This window comes from Macaca nemestrina, chromosome 9 (assembly GCF_043159975.1).
Source record: "Macaca nemestrina isolate mMacNem1 chromosome 9, mMacNem.hap1, whole genome shotgun sequence".
Lineage (NCBI taxonomy): Eukaryota > Metazoa > Chordata > Mammalia > Primates > Cercopithecidae > Macaca > Macaca nemestrina.
The window spans coordinates 94,378,607-94,393,675 of NC_092133.1; the positions used below are offsets into that span (position 1 = coordinate 94,378,607).

At 42.7% G+C, this 15,069-nt stretch overlaps 1 protein-coding gene and 1 pseudogene across 1 annotated transcript; both read right to left on the minus strand.

Moving 5' to 3' along the window:
• Positions 1-459: 459 nt before the first annotated feature.
• Positions 460-13,341, minus strand: LOC112423321 (endogenous retrovirus group K member 113 Env polyprotein-like). The gene is made up of 2 exons (XM_024787056.2): positions 13,205-13,341; positions 460-2,914 (listed from the first exon to the last, which is right to left on the minus strand). Exon 2 carries the CDS (start codon positions 2,861-2,863, stop codon positions 1,895-1,897), a length of 969 nt encoding a protein of 322 aa, XP_024642824.1. The 5' UTR covers positions 2,864-2,914; positions 13,205-13,341; the 3' UTR covers positions 460-1,894.
• LOC112423329 (uncharacterized) lies at positions 7,509-15,052 on the minus strand (annotated as a pseudogene).
• Between the last annotated feature and the right edge of the window lie 17 nt (positions 15,053-15,069).

A 15,069-nucleotide genomic window follows, 5' to 3' on the forward strand; every position in this document is an offset into this window, starting at 1 on the left:
ATTATGAACATGTTACAGTGCTGCAGAGATTTTGTTTATGGCCAATTTTGGGGCCAGTTTATTGCCAGATTTTGGGGGGCCTGCTCCCAAGAGCCCTCATATTTTATTGGTGAAAAGACAGACCCCAAGAGACAATAAAATAGATGCGTGGTTTCTACTGTAGGGTTGATCCTGTAACAATCTGGGTCTGAACTGTGCAGGTCCATTTACAGAGGATTTTAAAAAATAAATGCAGTAGGTCCGTATAGGCAGTTTCCACATTTGAAACCAAACGCAGCAGGAAAATACAGTATTGGCCAAGTTCCAGGCCTACATGCACGGAGGGTCGACTTTTCCTACCCACAGGCTCCCCAAGGCTGATTTCAGGACCTGAGCATGCATGGATTTGTGCCAAGACCAGCTCGGTTGTGGAGAGCCCAACCCAGCGGCGCTAGAGGAATGAATACAAACACAGAGAAATAAAGTGCAAAGTGGGAATCAGAGGGCTAACACCTTTCAGAGCTGAGAGCCACAAACAGAGTTTGACCCACATGTTTATTGACAACAAGCCAGTGATAAGGATTGCTTCTATAGGTTATGGATTAGCTAAAAGTATTCCTTACCAAAAACAAAGCATTCTTAGTGAGGAGCAGAGAGAGTCTCTGGCTGATTATCTGCAGCAAAAACATGTTGTTAAGGCACAGGCCTCTCATGTTATTGTTTGTGGTTTGAGCAGTTTTCCTCCCCAGGCAGGCCAGGTGTTCCTTACCCTGCTCCAGTAAACCAACAACTTCTAGCAGTTTGTGTCATAGCCATCACTAGCACGTCACATTGCTGCAAAAATCCTGTTTATGGCCAATTTCTTTAAGGCCTGTTTATGACAGGCTTAAGGCGTGTTCCCAGCATGTCCCTCTTTCTGTTTTTGCAAAGTGATAAAAGCAAAGGCAGCTTTGTCATAGTGGTCTACTTCTCACAGGTTTTGGGATCAGCATCTGCAGACTACACGAAGACAAACAACACAGATTAAAGGCACAATCATCATTGAAATCACAGAGCCTCCAATTGTCTTGACCCATTTTAATGGGTTAATATCTGCTAATACATCTGCAGCTCCTTCAAGCACTTCAGTTCCTGGCATTAACGTCAGATGTGCCTGAGAGGCTTGAAATACATGTTCCTTCAGTTTTGCAATATCCAAAGATAAATTTCCAGGATGACCCTTTAAATGTCTCTTAACTATTTCCCACTCATGCTCAATTTCATTATACAGGTGAAGAGTAATACAAAACTCAGAAGTATTCCAATCACATTGTAACTGCATTCTATATTTTAAACTAACTACACAATCTCTCAACCATATGATAGTTTGTCAGCGATCATTAGTCTGATTAGCTAATTTCTGGTCTATATTAGTTTGGGAATTCCACAGCAAAGCAGATTTTTTCTGCCAATTATTTACATAGTCTGCTGTTTGTACAGTGTTGGCAAAGCAACTCCAGCTACCACGGCAGTAGCTGTGACAGCAATCAATCCTGTAATGATTAAAATTAAAGTAGCAATGAAACACTGAGAGTGCCTCAAAATCTTTGAAGAATTTCAGTAATCATATGCACAGGAGGAGAGGCTTTTCAAGGATGGAAATCTTTACAGGTATCCATACTCCTTCTTGGGCTCTTACTGCTAAGAGAGAATGATCAGCATTATACAAGGAAGAATTCAGACAAGAAAACAATCTACATTTTTGACAAGTCACATGATGATTAGGGAGATCAAGTTTTAAATCACTCACTACAAGCAGAAAGGGAGGACAGACACAACTCTGTATCCAGACTGAATCATTGTGAGCCAATTCTAACATGCAATTAGGATTATATTGGGTTGGCTTAGTATATTTCCCTTCCCAAATCTTTATCTTTTACAGTGCCATTAATATTTTCCACAACTCTTTATGTTTAGCTCCTACAGCAGGCCACATCATTTGGGGTTGAGGTGCCACTATACCACATGTCCAAATAATAGGAACTTTTGCTGTACTTCTTATAGTGTCTACCATCTGATCATTTTCTTTAGATGCAGGGTGACCATTACCTACAGATTGAGAGGTGAGCCTCATAAATGCTCCTTTATGTGACCAATCAATAATGGCTCCATATGAATCATTACACAACAACTCTGCCTGCCCTGCAATACAATCTTCCCAAGCAAACACCTTCATTTTTTCTGACCATATACAATCCACTATACAGACAGGTTTTTGAGGGCAGCAAACTTCAGTTACAGGAGCATAATCATTGCAATAAATACTAAGAACAGAAAGCATATGTAATTTTGCCATGAAGATGTTACATTCAGGCACTATTGCCAGCCAAGATTGATGACTGGGAGGTAAACACCCATTGGCTTTTCCCAAGCAAATAGTTAAATGCTCAAATCCCGAGGAAATATTCATAATCATTCCCTCCTCTTTGGGGTGAGATGGGCCTCTATCATCTGTAGAACCAGGTATCCAAAAGCTATCATTAGTGTATACCTCCACTGGGAGGTCTAACCATGTTACTGGCCATAGAAGTGGTGGAAAAGGAATATATGCCCAATAAGTATAACTGTTTTTTGTTTCGGCAGGTACTGGAGGAATACTCACAGTAATGGTGAGCACAGCCATCATAGCTACCATTAGATTACTCATTGTAACTGGTTGTTCCACTGTCTTCAGACTTTCTTCCACCATCTGTGTTGACTTCTTGATCTGGCCCCACATGGGTTGCTGTGCCTGATGAGTGTTGCTTGCTGGGACTGGTGTCTTCCTTATTGTCAGTCTTGATGTGGCTGCAACCAGGGGGTCCTTGGGTTCCTCCCAAAATCTCTTCCTCGGCATCTGGCTCATGATAACGTTTCAGGTGTCTTGATGGTATCCAAATCAGCTGCTAGTTTTGGTCTGGAGAAATACAAGCATAACGTCTATCCCATGTTATTATTTTACCTATTTCCCAACTTTTTTTATTGGATCTCTCCACTAAACCAGTTGTTCTGCTTCTGTCTTTGAAGCTGGTTTCTGTAGATGCTATTCAGCTGCTGATAGCTCTGGCCTTTAGGCAGGCTCAAAAAATTTAAAGTCAATAATGCTAGATTCAATTGCATATGTAGAGTCCCGTAGTCATTGTCTCCCCCTTTCTGTTTTTTCAATTGTCATTTTAGCGAGATAGTCATTCATTCCACAATGGCTTTTTCCTTGTGAATTATATGGGATGCCAGTGATACGTTTAATATTCCATTGAAAGAAAAATGTAGCCATAGTTTGACTAGTATATCCTGGGGGCATTGTCCATTTTAATGGAAGCTGGAATGCCCATGACTGTGAAGCATTGCAGAAGATGCTGTTTAACGCAGGCAGAAGATTCCCATTTGACAGGTAGCCCAAACAAAGTGAGAAAATGTTGTCTACACATACGTGCACATAGGCCAATTTACCAAAAGAAGGAACAGGAGTGACATCTACTTGTCAAAGACAGTTTGGTTCCGATCCATGGGGGTTAACACCCCCAGTAAGGGATGGAGAATGAATCATTTGATAGGTAGGGCATTGTTGAATAATGTCTTTAGCCTCTTTCCAAGTATATTATATCTTCGTGTAATACCAGAGGCATTTACATGAGTCAAAGTGTGAAAGTGTTCAGCATTAGATAATTCCGTGGCAACTAAGTGGTCAGCCACTTGATTCTCTGTAGTTGAAGGTCCTGGAAGGGGTGTATGAGCTCTAATATGGGTAATGTAAAAAGTGTGCATTCTATTCCTAACTGCACTTTGTAACTAGGTAAATAAAGTCATCAGTTGTTAATCTGTATGAAATCATAACTGAGCATTTTCAATTAATTGTGTGGAATGAACCACATATGCAGAATCAGAAATTACATTGACAGACATCTCAAGAGTAGTCAGCACCTCAATTACAGCTACAAGCTCCGCTTTTTGAGCTGAAGTACTGGGCATCTGGAAAACTTTACTTTTTGATCCAGAATAAGAAGCTTTACCATTACTAGACCTATTTGCAATAACATTTTCAGTACTTTCAATTGGTTTAAATGTAGTTATTCTAGGGAGAATCCAACTAGTTAATTTCAAAAATTGAAATAACTTTGTTTTTGGAAAGTGATTATCAAGAACACCCATGAAATCAGCTAAATGGAGTTGCCAAGTAAGAGTATTTATAAAAGCCTGTTGTATTTGTGCCTTTGTAAGGGGGACGATAATTTTTCCAGGGTCATATCCATGCAATTAAAAAATTCAAGTTCTCCCATTTTCTATCAGAGTAGCAATTTGATCCAAATAAGGAATTAGAGTCCGTGAATTAGTATGTGGAAGAAAAAGCCATTCTACCAAGTCACACTCTTGGACAACACCACCAGTAGATGAATGCTGAGTTGGAAAAATCAGTAAGTCTGAAGTCTTTTCTGGATCTATTTATTTGAGCCTTATGCACTTGCTTCTCAATCAGCTGTATTTCTGCCTCAGTCTCCTTTGTTACTTGCTGAGGGCTAGTGAGACTAGGATCTCCTTTAAAGATAGAAAATAGATTACTCATGGCATAGGTAGGAACACCTAGAGCAGGTCATGTCCAATTAATGTCCCCTAGTAATTTTTGAAAGTCACTCAATGTTTTCAATTGATGCCTACATGTGGTTACTTTCTGTGGCACAATGGTAGTGTCATTTACTAAGGTCCCTAAGTAGGAGTAAGGAGGAGTAGTCTGAATTTTGTCAGGAGCTATAATTAAACTGGCATGAGAAATCGAGTTTTGCAAGTGATCATAACATTGGAGTAATATTTCCTGAGTGGGGGCAGCACAAAGAATATTGTCCATATAATGAATAATGTAACACTGTGACATATTTTTTATGAGTAGGTTCGACAGCTTGTTCTACATAAGTCTGACAAATTGTTGGACTGTTTAACATGCCTTGTGGCAACACTTCCCAGTGAAAATGCTTAGCAGGCTGCAGGTTGTTTACCACAGGAATTGTAAATGGAAACCATTCACAGTCTTGCTCAGCTAAGGGGATAGTAACAAAACAGTCTTTTCAATCTATGACTATTAAAGGTCAATTTTTTGGAATCATAGCAGGAGAAGGCAATCCTGGCTGCAATGCACCAGTAGGTTGTATAACTGAATTAATGGCTGTAAGATCTGTCAACATTCTCCATTTATGTGACTTTTTCTTAATAACAAAGACTGGAGAATTCCAGGGGGAAAATGCTGGAGCTATGTGTCCTTTTCCTAATTGTTCAGTAACTAAGTCCTCTAAAGCCTCCGGTTTCTCTTCACTCAGCAGCCACTGTTCTATCCAAATTGGCTTATCTGTTAACCATTTTAAAGTTATAGGTTCTGAAGGCTTAACAATGGCCACCATCAAAAATGATATCTTAACCCTGGTGAGAATTCTGTCCTTTCACTTGAAGTGGTTTCTTTAACCCTTGTAAATTTTTTCTTAATCCCATGCCAGACACATACACCATCTCTTGCATCATATGCTGACTCTGAGAGCTATATAATTGTTCTGGAATTAACACTTGTGTGCTCCATTGCTATAATAAATCTCTTCCTTATAAATTTACAGGTACAAAAGTTACAATTGGTTGAATAGTCCCAGATTGTTCATTGAGTCCTTCACAATGCAAAATATAACTACTTTGATATACTTCAGAGGCTTTACCAACTCCAACTGTGTTAAATTGAGTGAGTTGAATTGGCCATGTAGATGTCCAGTGCTGTAGAGAAATGATTGAAATGTCTGCTCCTGTATCTACCAATCCTTTAAAATTTTCCCCTGAATAGTTATTTCACAGGTAGGATGTTTATCATTAATGTGATCCACCCAATAACCTTCTTTGCTTTATTTATTTGTGCTTCCAAATCCTCCTGTTCATTTCATTTCACTTTTTCCCATTCCCACATATGGCACAATCAGGAGCTGTGCTATGTGCTCTACTGACTCTGCTTTCCAGGGAACAGAAGTAGATATAACAATTTGAATTTCCCCATTTTAATCTGAATCAATGACTCCTGTATGTATTTGTACCCCTTTTAAACCTACAGTAGGTTTTCCTAAAAGTAATCCTATTGTCCCCCCTGGCAATGGTCCACAGACTCCTGTTGGGCACTTTTTGTGGGGGTTCCCCAGGCAGAAGTTTCACAGCTTTTGTGCAGCATAAAGCTACTGCAGCACTACTGGCAGTGGTGGGGGACAGGCATTGTACAGGGGTGAGGGAGTGGCCTCAGCCAGAAATTCCCCGGTTTGGAATGGGGCCTGGGACAGGCCCCTCATGGCATTTCCCAAAATTGGGTTCCCATCTTTATCAAACTTAGAGTGACACTGATTAGCCCAGTGTTTTCCTTTTTTGCATTTTGGACATATTTCAGGCTCAGCAGTTTTCTATTTTCCCCCAACTGGTGGTCTGACTCACCGATGTTTTCTACATTCTTTCTTAGTATGACCATGTTTCCCACAACCAGCTCCAGGAAACAGAGTATTTCTTTTACCCACTCTCAGTCCTGCCATTGCCTGGGCCAGTAGAGTAGCTTTATACAGATTACCTCTGACACCATCACAAGCTTTAATATAGTCAACCAAATGTGCTCTTCCTCTAATAGGTCACAGAGCGGCTTGGCACTCAGGATTGGCTTTGTCGAAAGCTAATAACTGCAACACTATATCCTTAGCAGCCGAATCTACAATTACCTTTTTAAGAGACTCCTGTAACCTGGCTATAAAACCTGCATAAGGTTCTTTGGGCCCCTGCTTGTCAGCACTAAAGGAAGGGTGTTGTTTTCCTCCTGAAGTGATTTTTTCCCCAAGCTCTAAAGCACACTCCTCTAAGCTGCTCTATGGCATCATCCTGCATAACCACTGTACATTTATCTAAACCAGCACAGCCGCAAACCCCCAAAAGTTGGTCTGCAGTTATATTAATTTGACGTTGGGCCTGGACATTGTGAAGAGCCTGAATGGAAGCTTCATCTGCCCACCAAGTTTTAAATCATAAGAACTGAGCAGGAATCAGACTAGCTCGAGTAAGAGCATCCCACTCAGTAGGAATCATCCGACTAGAGACAGCAACATTCCTTAACAGTCTCATTACAAAAGGAGAACCTGGTCCATATTGATTAATAGCTTGCTTAAATTATTTAAGTATTTTAAAAGGAAAAGGTTCAAATGTAGCTACAATATTCTCCTGTTAATCAGGTGAGTATATTCTAACAGGGAACTGCCAAGCATCCATATCACCCTCTCATCTAGCTTGGTGGATTCCTGCCCGAATAGAACTGAGAGCAGTCACTCCAGGTGCTGCTCGAACAGTCACTGGGGCAACTACTTTTCACTCAGCGTCCTCCAGAAAAGAAAGATCTGGAGGATCAGGCCACTCTTTTTCTTCAAAATGATGAGGGGGTGCAGAGGGGTAGGGACAAACCTCTCCCTCCTTTGTCACTTTAGCTGGCAAGCAAACCTGCTCTGTCACCTCTTCTTTTACTCCTTCTTCCTCTGATTCCTCCTCCTCGTCATGTGTGGAAAGGCTCTAAGGTGGAATGAACCAGAGCCCACACTGACCAGACAGTTATAGGAATATCCTCGGCACCATCCTTATATGCCTTTTTCAGTGTGCTGCCTACCTTTTCCTAGACCTCTATATTCATACTTCCTTGGTCCGGAAACCAGGGGCAATATTTCTCCACCACACTAGAAATCTGCATAAGTCAGCTAGTGCTAACCTTCATTCCCCCTTTTCTGAGGAGCTGCCGAAGCAGACTCAAATAAGTCACCTGCCTGCTCGACCCTTGTCCCATTGTTACCCTGATGTTTCCGAGCTCCCCTTCTTACTTACCATGGGGATTGCTTAAGAGTACTCTGGGTCCTCCAGCATAGTTTCACGTTCTCCACCCATCGCTCCAGTGACCCTTCAACCCAAGTTTGACCCCCATGTTGGGTGCCACTTGTGGAGACCCCAACCCAGCGGCATGAGAGGAATGAAAAACAAAAACAAAAAAAGACAGAGAAATAAAGTGCAAAGTGGGAATCAGGGGGCTAACAGCCTTCAGAGCTGACAGCCACGAATAGAGTTTGACCCACTTATTTATTGACAGCAAGCCGGTGATAAGCATTGTTTTTATAGTTTATAGATTAGCTAAAAGCATTCCTTACAGGAAACAAAGCATTCTTAGCGAGGAGCAGAGTAACAGTCTCTGGCTGATTATCTGCAGCAAAAATATGTTGTTACAGCACAGGCCACTCATGCTATTGTTTGTGGTTTGAGCAGTTTTCTGCTCTGGGTGGGCCAGGTGTTCCTTGCCCTGCTCCAGTAAACCAACAACTTCTAGCAGTTTGTGTCATAGCCATCACTAGCACGTCACATTGCTGCAGAAATCCTGTTTATGGCCAGTTTCTTTAAGTCCTGTTTATGACAGGCTTAAGGCCTATTCCCAGCAGATATGGGTGTCCAAAGTGGGTCCTGGAACCAATCCTCTGGATGCCAAGGGACAACTGTGTTTGAACCAAGGTTTGAGTCTGGAGAGATTAATGACAAGAGTTGCTAAGCATGGGAAGGATTTCTATGGTGGGACTGCATTGGACCACCTCTGAATGTGTGTATTATGACTCACTGGAGCCTGTTGTGTTAGCCCATAGGGAGGATAATTATTGATTGAAAGCTGCATAAGTCAGCTAGTGCTAACCTTCATTCCCCCTTTTCTGAGGAGCTGCTGAAGCAGACTCAAATAAGTCACCTGCCTGCTTGACCCTTGTCCCATTGTTACCCTGATGTTTCCAAGCTCCCCTTCTTACTTACCATTGCTCATCCTCTATAGTTCAGTCAATTGAATATGCAGTTTAGTAAATTAAACAAATATAAATTATTATTTGATTGGGGTTAGTGGGATAATAATAAGATTTACTCAGAGTATCCTAAAAACTCCCCGTTTTATTTAGTTTTGTGAAATTACATCCTCTTTCCAATTCTGCAACATTTCCTTGCATGTTAAAACATTCTTCCCTGAACCCAAAATGAGTCTTTTACAACCCATCTCTGATACAAGAAAAAAAGATATTTCAACGAAAAACAGAGCTTGATTTTGTACCTAAGCTAAAAACAAACAAAACAAACCCAGAAGTGTACCTGCTCTGCTCATTCCCTTGTGCCCAAGAGAAAAAAAAAAAAAAAAAAAAAAAAGACACTGTCTCGGAAACTGATGCCTTAGGAAATCTTTTATTCATCATTTGGAAATTTATCACCAGCACACTGAGGGCAATAGCCCTTTCTCTCAGCTGTTTGTAGATAATTAACATCTTTGTCAAAAGACTTTCCTTAAAAAAATGTGGAAAATTGATTCTGATGAGTTAAGGAAATACAAGTCATGAGGAATGGAGAAAAAAAATAACACATAGATAATCAGTCTTGTCACATTTTATGTCTCGATATTGAGGGTATCAAGGAGATGCATGCCTGGTGATGAATAAAGAGAAACAGCTGATCTTGGAGGCATAGAATTGGGACTTGGAACAGCATCCCCCAGCTCAGATTCTCTTCTGTTATTGACAAACTGGAGAGATAGGCATATTGGTGTCCTTGATTTACCTATGCTAAACCTCTTGCATACAGATGAGCAAACTGAGAGCTAGAAAAACGAACTGGCCCAAATTTACAGAATTAAGTGATTTTGTCACATGAGTTGGTGAAGAGCCTCAAAGATTACTGAAGTCTATAAGATTGTGGGAGAGTCATCAACTAAGTTATGCAAGCTGTCCAATCCCCTCCCAGATTTCATATGGAAAATTTCAGTGGGAACAGAGGCAGATGAAGGCAGTTGGGTACACACACGAGGGCTGGTGTGGCCATTGAGATGCCTGAGCATTTACCAGGGGAATTTTTATTTTTAGAAGGAAATATCTACAGCATCTTACCAAATACTTTGCCTGGGATCTCAGAGGCTCTGAGAACACTAAGGTCTGCCTGTGTTCCTATGTTATGAAAAACCAAGAGATGTAGCCCTTGTGCTTGTGTTTTACTGATAGGGAGGCTCACGGCTCTATCCAGACAACCTCCACACCCCACCTTTGATCCCAGAGGCTGATGGAGAATGTCTTAGCCAGCTGCAGCCCTAGGTATGGTTCTAACAAATGGAGGCTCCCCTGAAAAATCTATAGGGCTTCGTTAGGGCCATCAATAGGGTTGCTTGTCTTGCCACATTTCTGGGAATTTGGGATTTTTTTTTTTAATGGTTTGCTTTAATATTCTTCTTCTTCTTTTTTGTTTTATGGAGTCTTGCTCTTTCACCCAGGCTGGAGTGCAGTGGCACAATCCTGGCTCACTGCAGCCTCTGCCTCCTGGGTTCAAGCAATTCTCTTGCCTCAGCCTCCTCAGTAGCTGGGATTACAGACACTCACCACCACAACTGGCTAATTTTTGTACCTTTAGTAGAGACAGGGTTTCACCATGTTGGCCAGGCTGATCTCAAACTCCCGACCTTAAGTGATCCACCCTCCTTGGCCTCCCAAAGTGCTGGAATTACAGGTGTGAGCCACTGCACCAAGCCATATTTGCTTCAATATTCTAACACAAAATGATACTTTAACTTATCATCCAATATTCCCACTTCTCAATAGGATGCAACTGCTGTGTTTTTGAAAATAATTATTTCAAAATGTAGTCCTCCCACACAGTCCTATTTCTATTGGGATTTAAAAGGATTACACAAAATAGCCATCACATTTCACTTAATGTGCCCTATGTAATGCAGCATCCAGCCTGCTACAGCCACTTGGGCAGCTCTTGCCCACTCTCTCCTCCAGGGTCTCTCACATGCATCAAGACTGTGATCAAATGGGACATTCTCACTCCAACCCCTCCTAACTCCCAATTCAGACTGTAGCCCACCCCTCAGCAGTCCCTATCCCCTTTCCTTCGTTTTGTTCCATAACTTTTGACACCTTCCAACATTCTATGGTTGTGCTTCTTTTGTTTTTTTGGATGAAGTCCCACTCTGTCACCCAGGTTGGAGTGCAGTGGCATGATCTCGGCTCACTGCAAGCTCTGCCTCCTGGGTTCACGCCATTCTCCTGCCTCAGCCTCCTGAGGAGCTGGGACTACAGGCACCTGCCACCATGCCCTAATTTTTTTTTTTGCATTTTTTAGTAGAGATGGGGTCTCACCGTGTTAGCCAGGATGGTCTCGATCTCCTGACCTTGTGATCCACCAACGTTGGCCTCCCAAAGTGCTGGGATTACAAGCCTGAGCTGCTGCGCATGGCTGGTTGTGCTTATTTCTTTAGTGAACTATTTGCTTTTCTACACAACATTGCAAGTTCCACAGGGATAGAATTTTTTTTTATGGCTTTATTCTTTTCAGTATGTCCAGTGCCTCTAAAAGTACCTGGCAAGTGTTGTGAAGTATTTCCTGAATAGAGGCTGAATGTTGTGATAAGTTTCACTATGACTCCTCATCTTGTGTCTGCACTTGCAACTTTCTTCTTGTCTGCCTGGGGAGGTGTGCTCAGCACTCTCAGCCCCCACCACTCAAGATCCCTGTCTGCATGAGTGTAATTGCCATCGAGTGTCATCAGCACCATCCTGAGGATTTCTCCCCACTGGACATATCCAGCTCTCCTCCCTTCATCCCCTCTTCCAAGATAACCAGTGTGTTGTTCCACCTCTTTCTCCCTACAAAGCCAGATGGCTTACAAAGCAGGGGCTGTTCCATGTACATGTGACTTTCTCACCCGGGTCTGTGTGTGCCGCATCTGCATGTGGGTGTGAATATGTGTGCGCATGTGTGCATTCACGTGTATATGTGTGCCTGTATGTGTGTCTGTGCATATGTGCCTGTGTACCAAGAACCCTGAGGTCAGTGGCTGAGTATGAGGAACCTAAAGCTCTTACAAGTACTTTGAATACAGAAAGACGCATTTGTGCCACATAGGTGCATTAGTCCTTTGCAGTTGCTTAACAGTCCATTTTATTTTAATGCTGATGTTTGTGATTGTGTGGTGGATTCACAGAATGACAGAGTTGGTGTCTCCCCAGCATCACTGCCCTACATGCATGACATTATCCAGTGTGCACACATGTGGGTTGCTAGAGTATTTAGAATAAACTGGGAGTTCACAGAAACCTGGCTGCTCCTAGAAGTGCTCAGCACAGCCCAACATGACATAAAGTGTTACAATTAATAAATAAAGAAAAGCTGCTGCACACAAGATCATCATCAACCAGATTAATATATACAACTATGAACACAAAGAAATGAAACAGCAAAAATCAAACTAGAGAACAAGAACCTATGACAAAAATGAGCCAATAAAGGGCTAACTTACAGATTTTTAACCATAAATCCTTCAATTTAATACAAGGAAAAAAAAAAACCCTAAAGAAAAATTAACAAAAGAAGAATAGGACATGAAGAAAAGTAAGGCACAGAGGCCAATAAACATGTTCTAAACTCTACCTCACATGAAACAGGTTACAGCGAGAGGATCTCTGCAGGGCAGGAGTCCAGAAACACTGAAAATGAATCACCCCAACTTATTTCTTCTTTTTTTCGAGAAGAAGTTTCGATCTCATTGCCCAGGCTGGAGTGCAATGGCGTGATCTCGGCTCACTGCAATCTCCGCCTCCCGGGTTCAAGCGATTCTCATGCCACAGTCTCCCGAGTACCTGGGATTACAGGTGCCTGCCACTACGTATTTTTAGTATAGCTGGGGGTTTCACTATGTTGTCCAGGCTGGTTTAGTATAGCTGGGGGTTTCACTATGTTGTCCATATTAACTCATGACCTTCAGGTGATCCAACCACCTTGGCCTTTCCCAAAGTGTTGGGATTACAGGCATGAGCCAACGCACCGGGCTCCTCAACTTCGTTCTCAAGAATCAAGAAAGAAAAATCAAGTGCAAAGAATAGAGCATGAAGATAAAAATAACAAACATCAATGAAATGGGAAAAAAAACAACAGAAATAAACTAAGGCTAAAAGTTGTTTTTATAAATAATATAGTTAATAAACCACTAGCACAACTGATTAAGGAAAAAAGATTAAAGAACACAATGACCAGTATCAGAATCAAAACAACAGCCTACATAACAATATTATAACAAGATAATCAGAGAATTTTGTGAAATTCTTCCCGGGAGGCCGAGACTCCTGCCTGTCCTTTCTCCGCCACAGGCATCCCAGACTACCAGACTCACCCTCGGCTGGTTTGCCCTCTCCTCCTTTCAGAGCTGGACGCCACCGGTTCCGGGCTTCTTCGGCTCTGGGAGGAGGCACAGCAGAAGGCGAGGTCGCTGTATGAGGCAGCTCCAAAGTCACCTCGCGCTGTTGCTGCCTCACTGCTCCGGTCTTCAGCATTCAGGGAGAGTGCAGGCAAAACTGATCAAGGAAAAAAGATTAAAGAACACAAGTGACCAGTATCAGAATCAAAAGAACAACTCTACATAACAGTATTATAACAAGATAATCAGAGAATTTTGTGAAATACATATGATCGAAAGTCTGACAACAGAGATCGCAATAGATGCTGAAAACCCAACTTACTAAAACTGGCACAAAAAGAGCATAAAATAAGCACACTCCTATATATAGTAAACAAAAGTAATTAACTATTTTAAAAAATCCAACAAGTCAACAAACAATAATGCTCCACAAGGAAAACACCAGGATCAGACTTTGAAAATGTTCCAAATATTTAAGGAAGAAAAAAATATCGACACTGCTCACTCTCTTAAAGAGAAAGAAAGGGATAGTTTTTCAATTTGTTTCGTGAAGCTAGTATTACATTAATACACAATCTGATCAGACAATAAAAAACCCAGAAATAATAGGTGCTCTGTTTCACAAATACAGACACAAATATTCTAAGAAAAACATTGTTACATGAATGAAACCAAGCAAGAAATTAAAAATGAAATTAAACAACAAAGACCAGAGTAGGAAACAACAACCTACAACAGAAATGAACCAATAAAGGACTAATCTCTATAGTGTCTTTAAAAATGCTTCACATCAATATAGGAAAAACACAAATGATCCAAGACAAAAAGAACACTATGAAGAAAAAAAAAGGGGGGTGCATGGGCGAATAAATATTTGCTAAGCCGTACTTTGAAGAGGGTTATTTCCAGTTCCAGATGAGATACCCACAGACAGCCTGGAGAGTGGGACCCCAAGGGGCAGGACCCCCAGGAGGAGACAGAGGCCCGGCAGTGGAGGACCCGGGGCCGGGGCCTAAGGTGACCCCATCCTCTTCCCTGGCTGCCCCTCAAGGCTCCTGCCGCTCCCGGGCTCCAGCGCCCTCTCACCGGGTCCTGATCTGGGCTCCCTTTCTCACCGGGGGTCGGGCAGGAGGCCCCGGACCCCAGTCCCGGAGGAAACGGAGGCTCCAGGGCTTCCACGGAGGAGACAAGGGGAGGGCTCCTCTCCAACCCGGGCTCTCCAGCGCCCCCTCCCCACAGCGGGCTCTGAGAGGGCGAGGAGGAGGTAGGGGGCTGGGTTCAAGCCGCACTGCGTCCCGGATTCAAGAAGAAAATGGACTCTCGAGAAGCCTGCGCATCACAGGGGTCCGGGCTGGGTCTGGGATGGGGCTCGGGGAGGGTCAGACGGCTCTGCTGGGCTCCCAGCCCGTGGCCTCCTGGCGCAGCGGAAGGCGAGGTCGCTTTGTGAGGCCGCTCCAAAGTCGCCTCGCACTATTGCTGCCTCACTGCCTCCAGTATCCAGCATCCAAGGAGAGTGCAGGCAGGCGGCACCCAGTCCTCTTCCTTCTCCTCCTATCCACGGCAGAGCAGCCTCCAGCATCCAGGGAAATTGCGGGCTCAAAGTGGTGCCTGGCCCTCTTCCTTCTCCTCCTGCCCAGGGCGGAGCAGTACAGACCACGCTTTCTGAAGTAGGGTGAAATGACTAAAGCCCACTGAGAAACTATTTATAACGACTCTTATTTAGCTAGATCTCCTGTAACGCATGTTTGGATTGGATGAGAGCCTCTGTGCACAGCAACTCTGATTGGATAATATGACCCAATCAGGGCTGGCTGAAAAGTTCATTCTCGTCCTATCAGAAC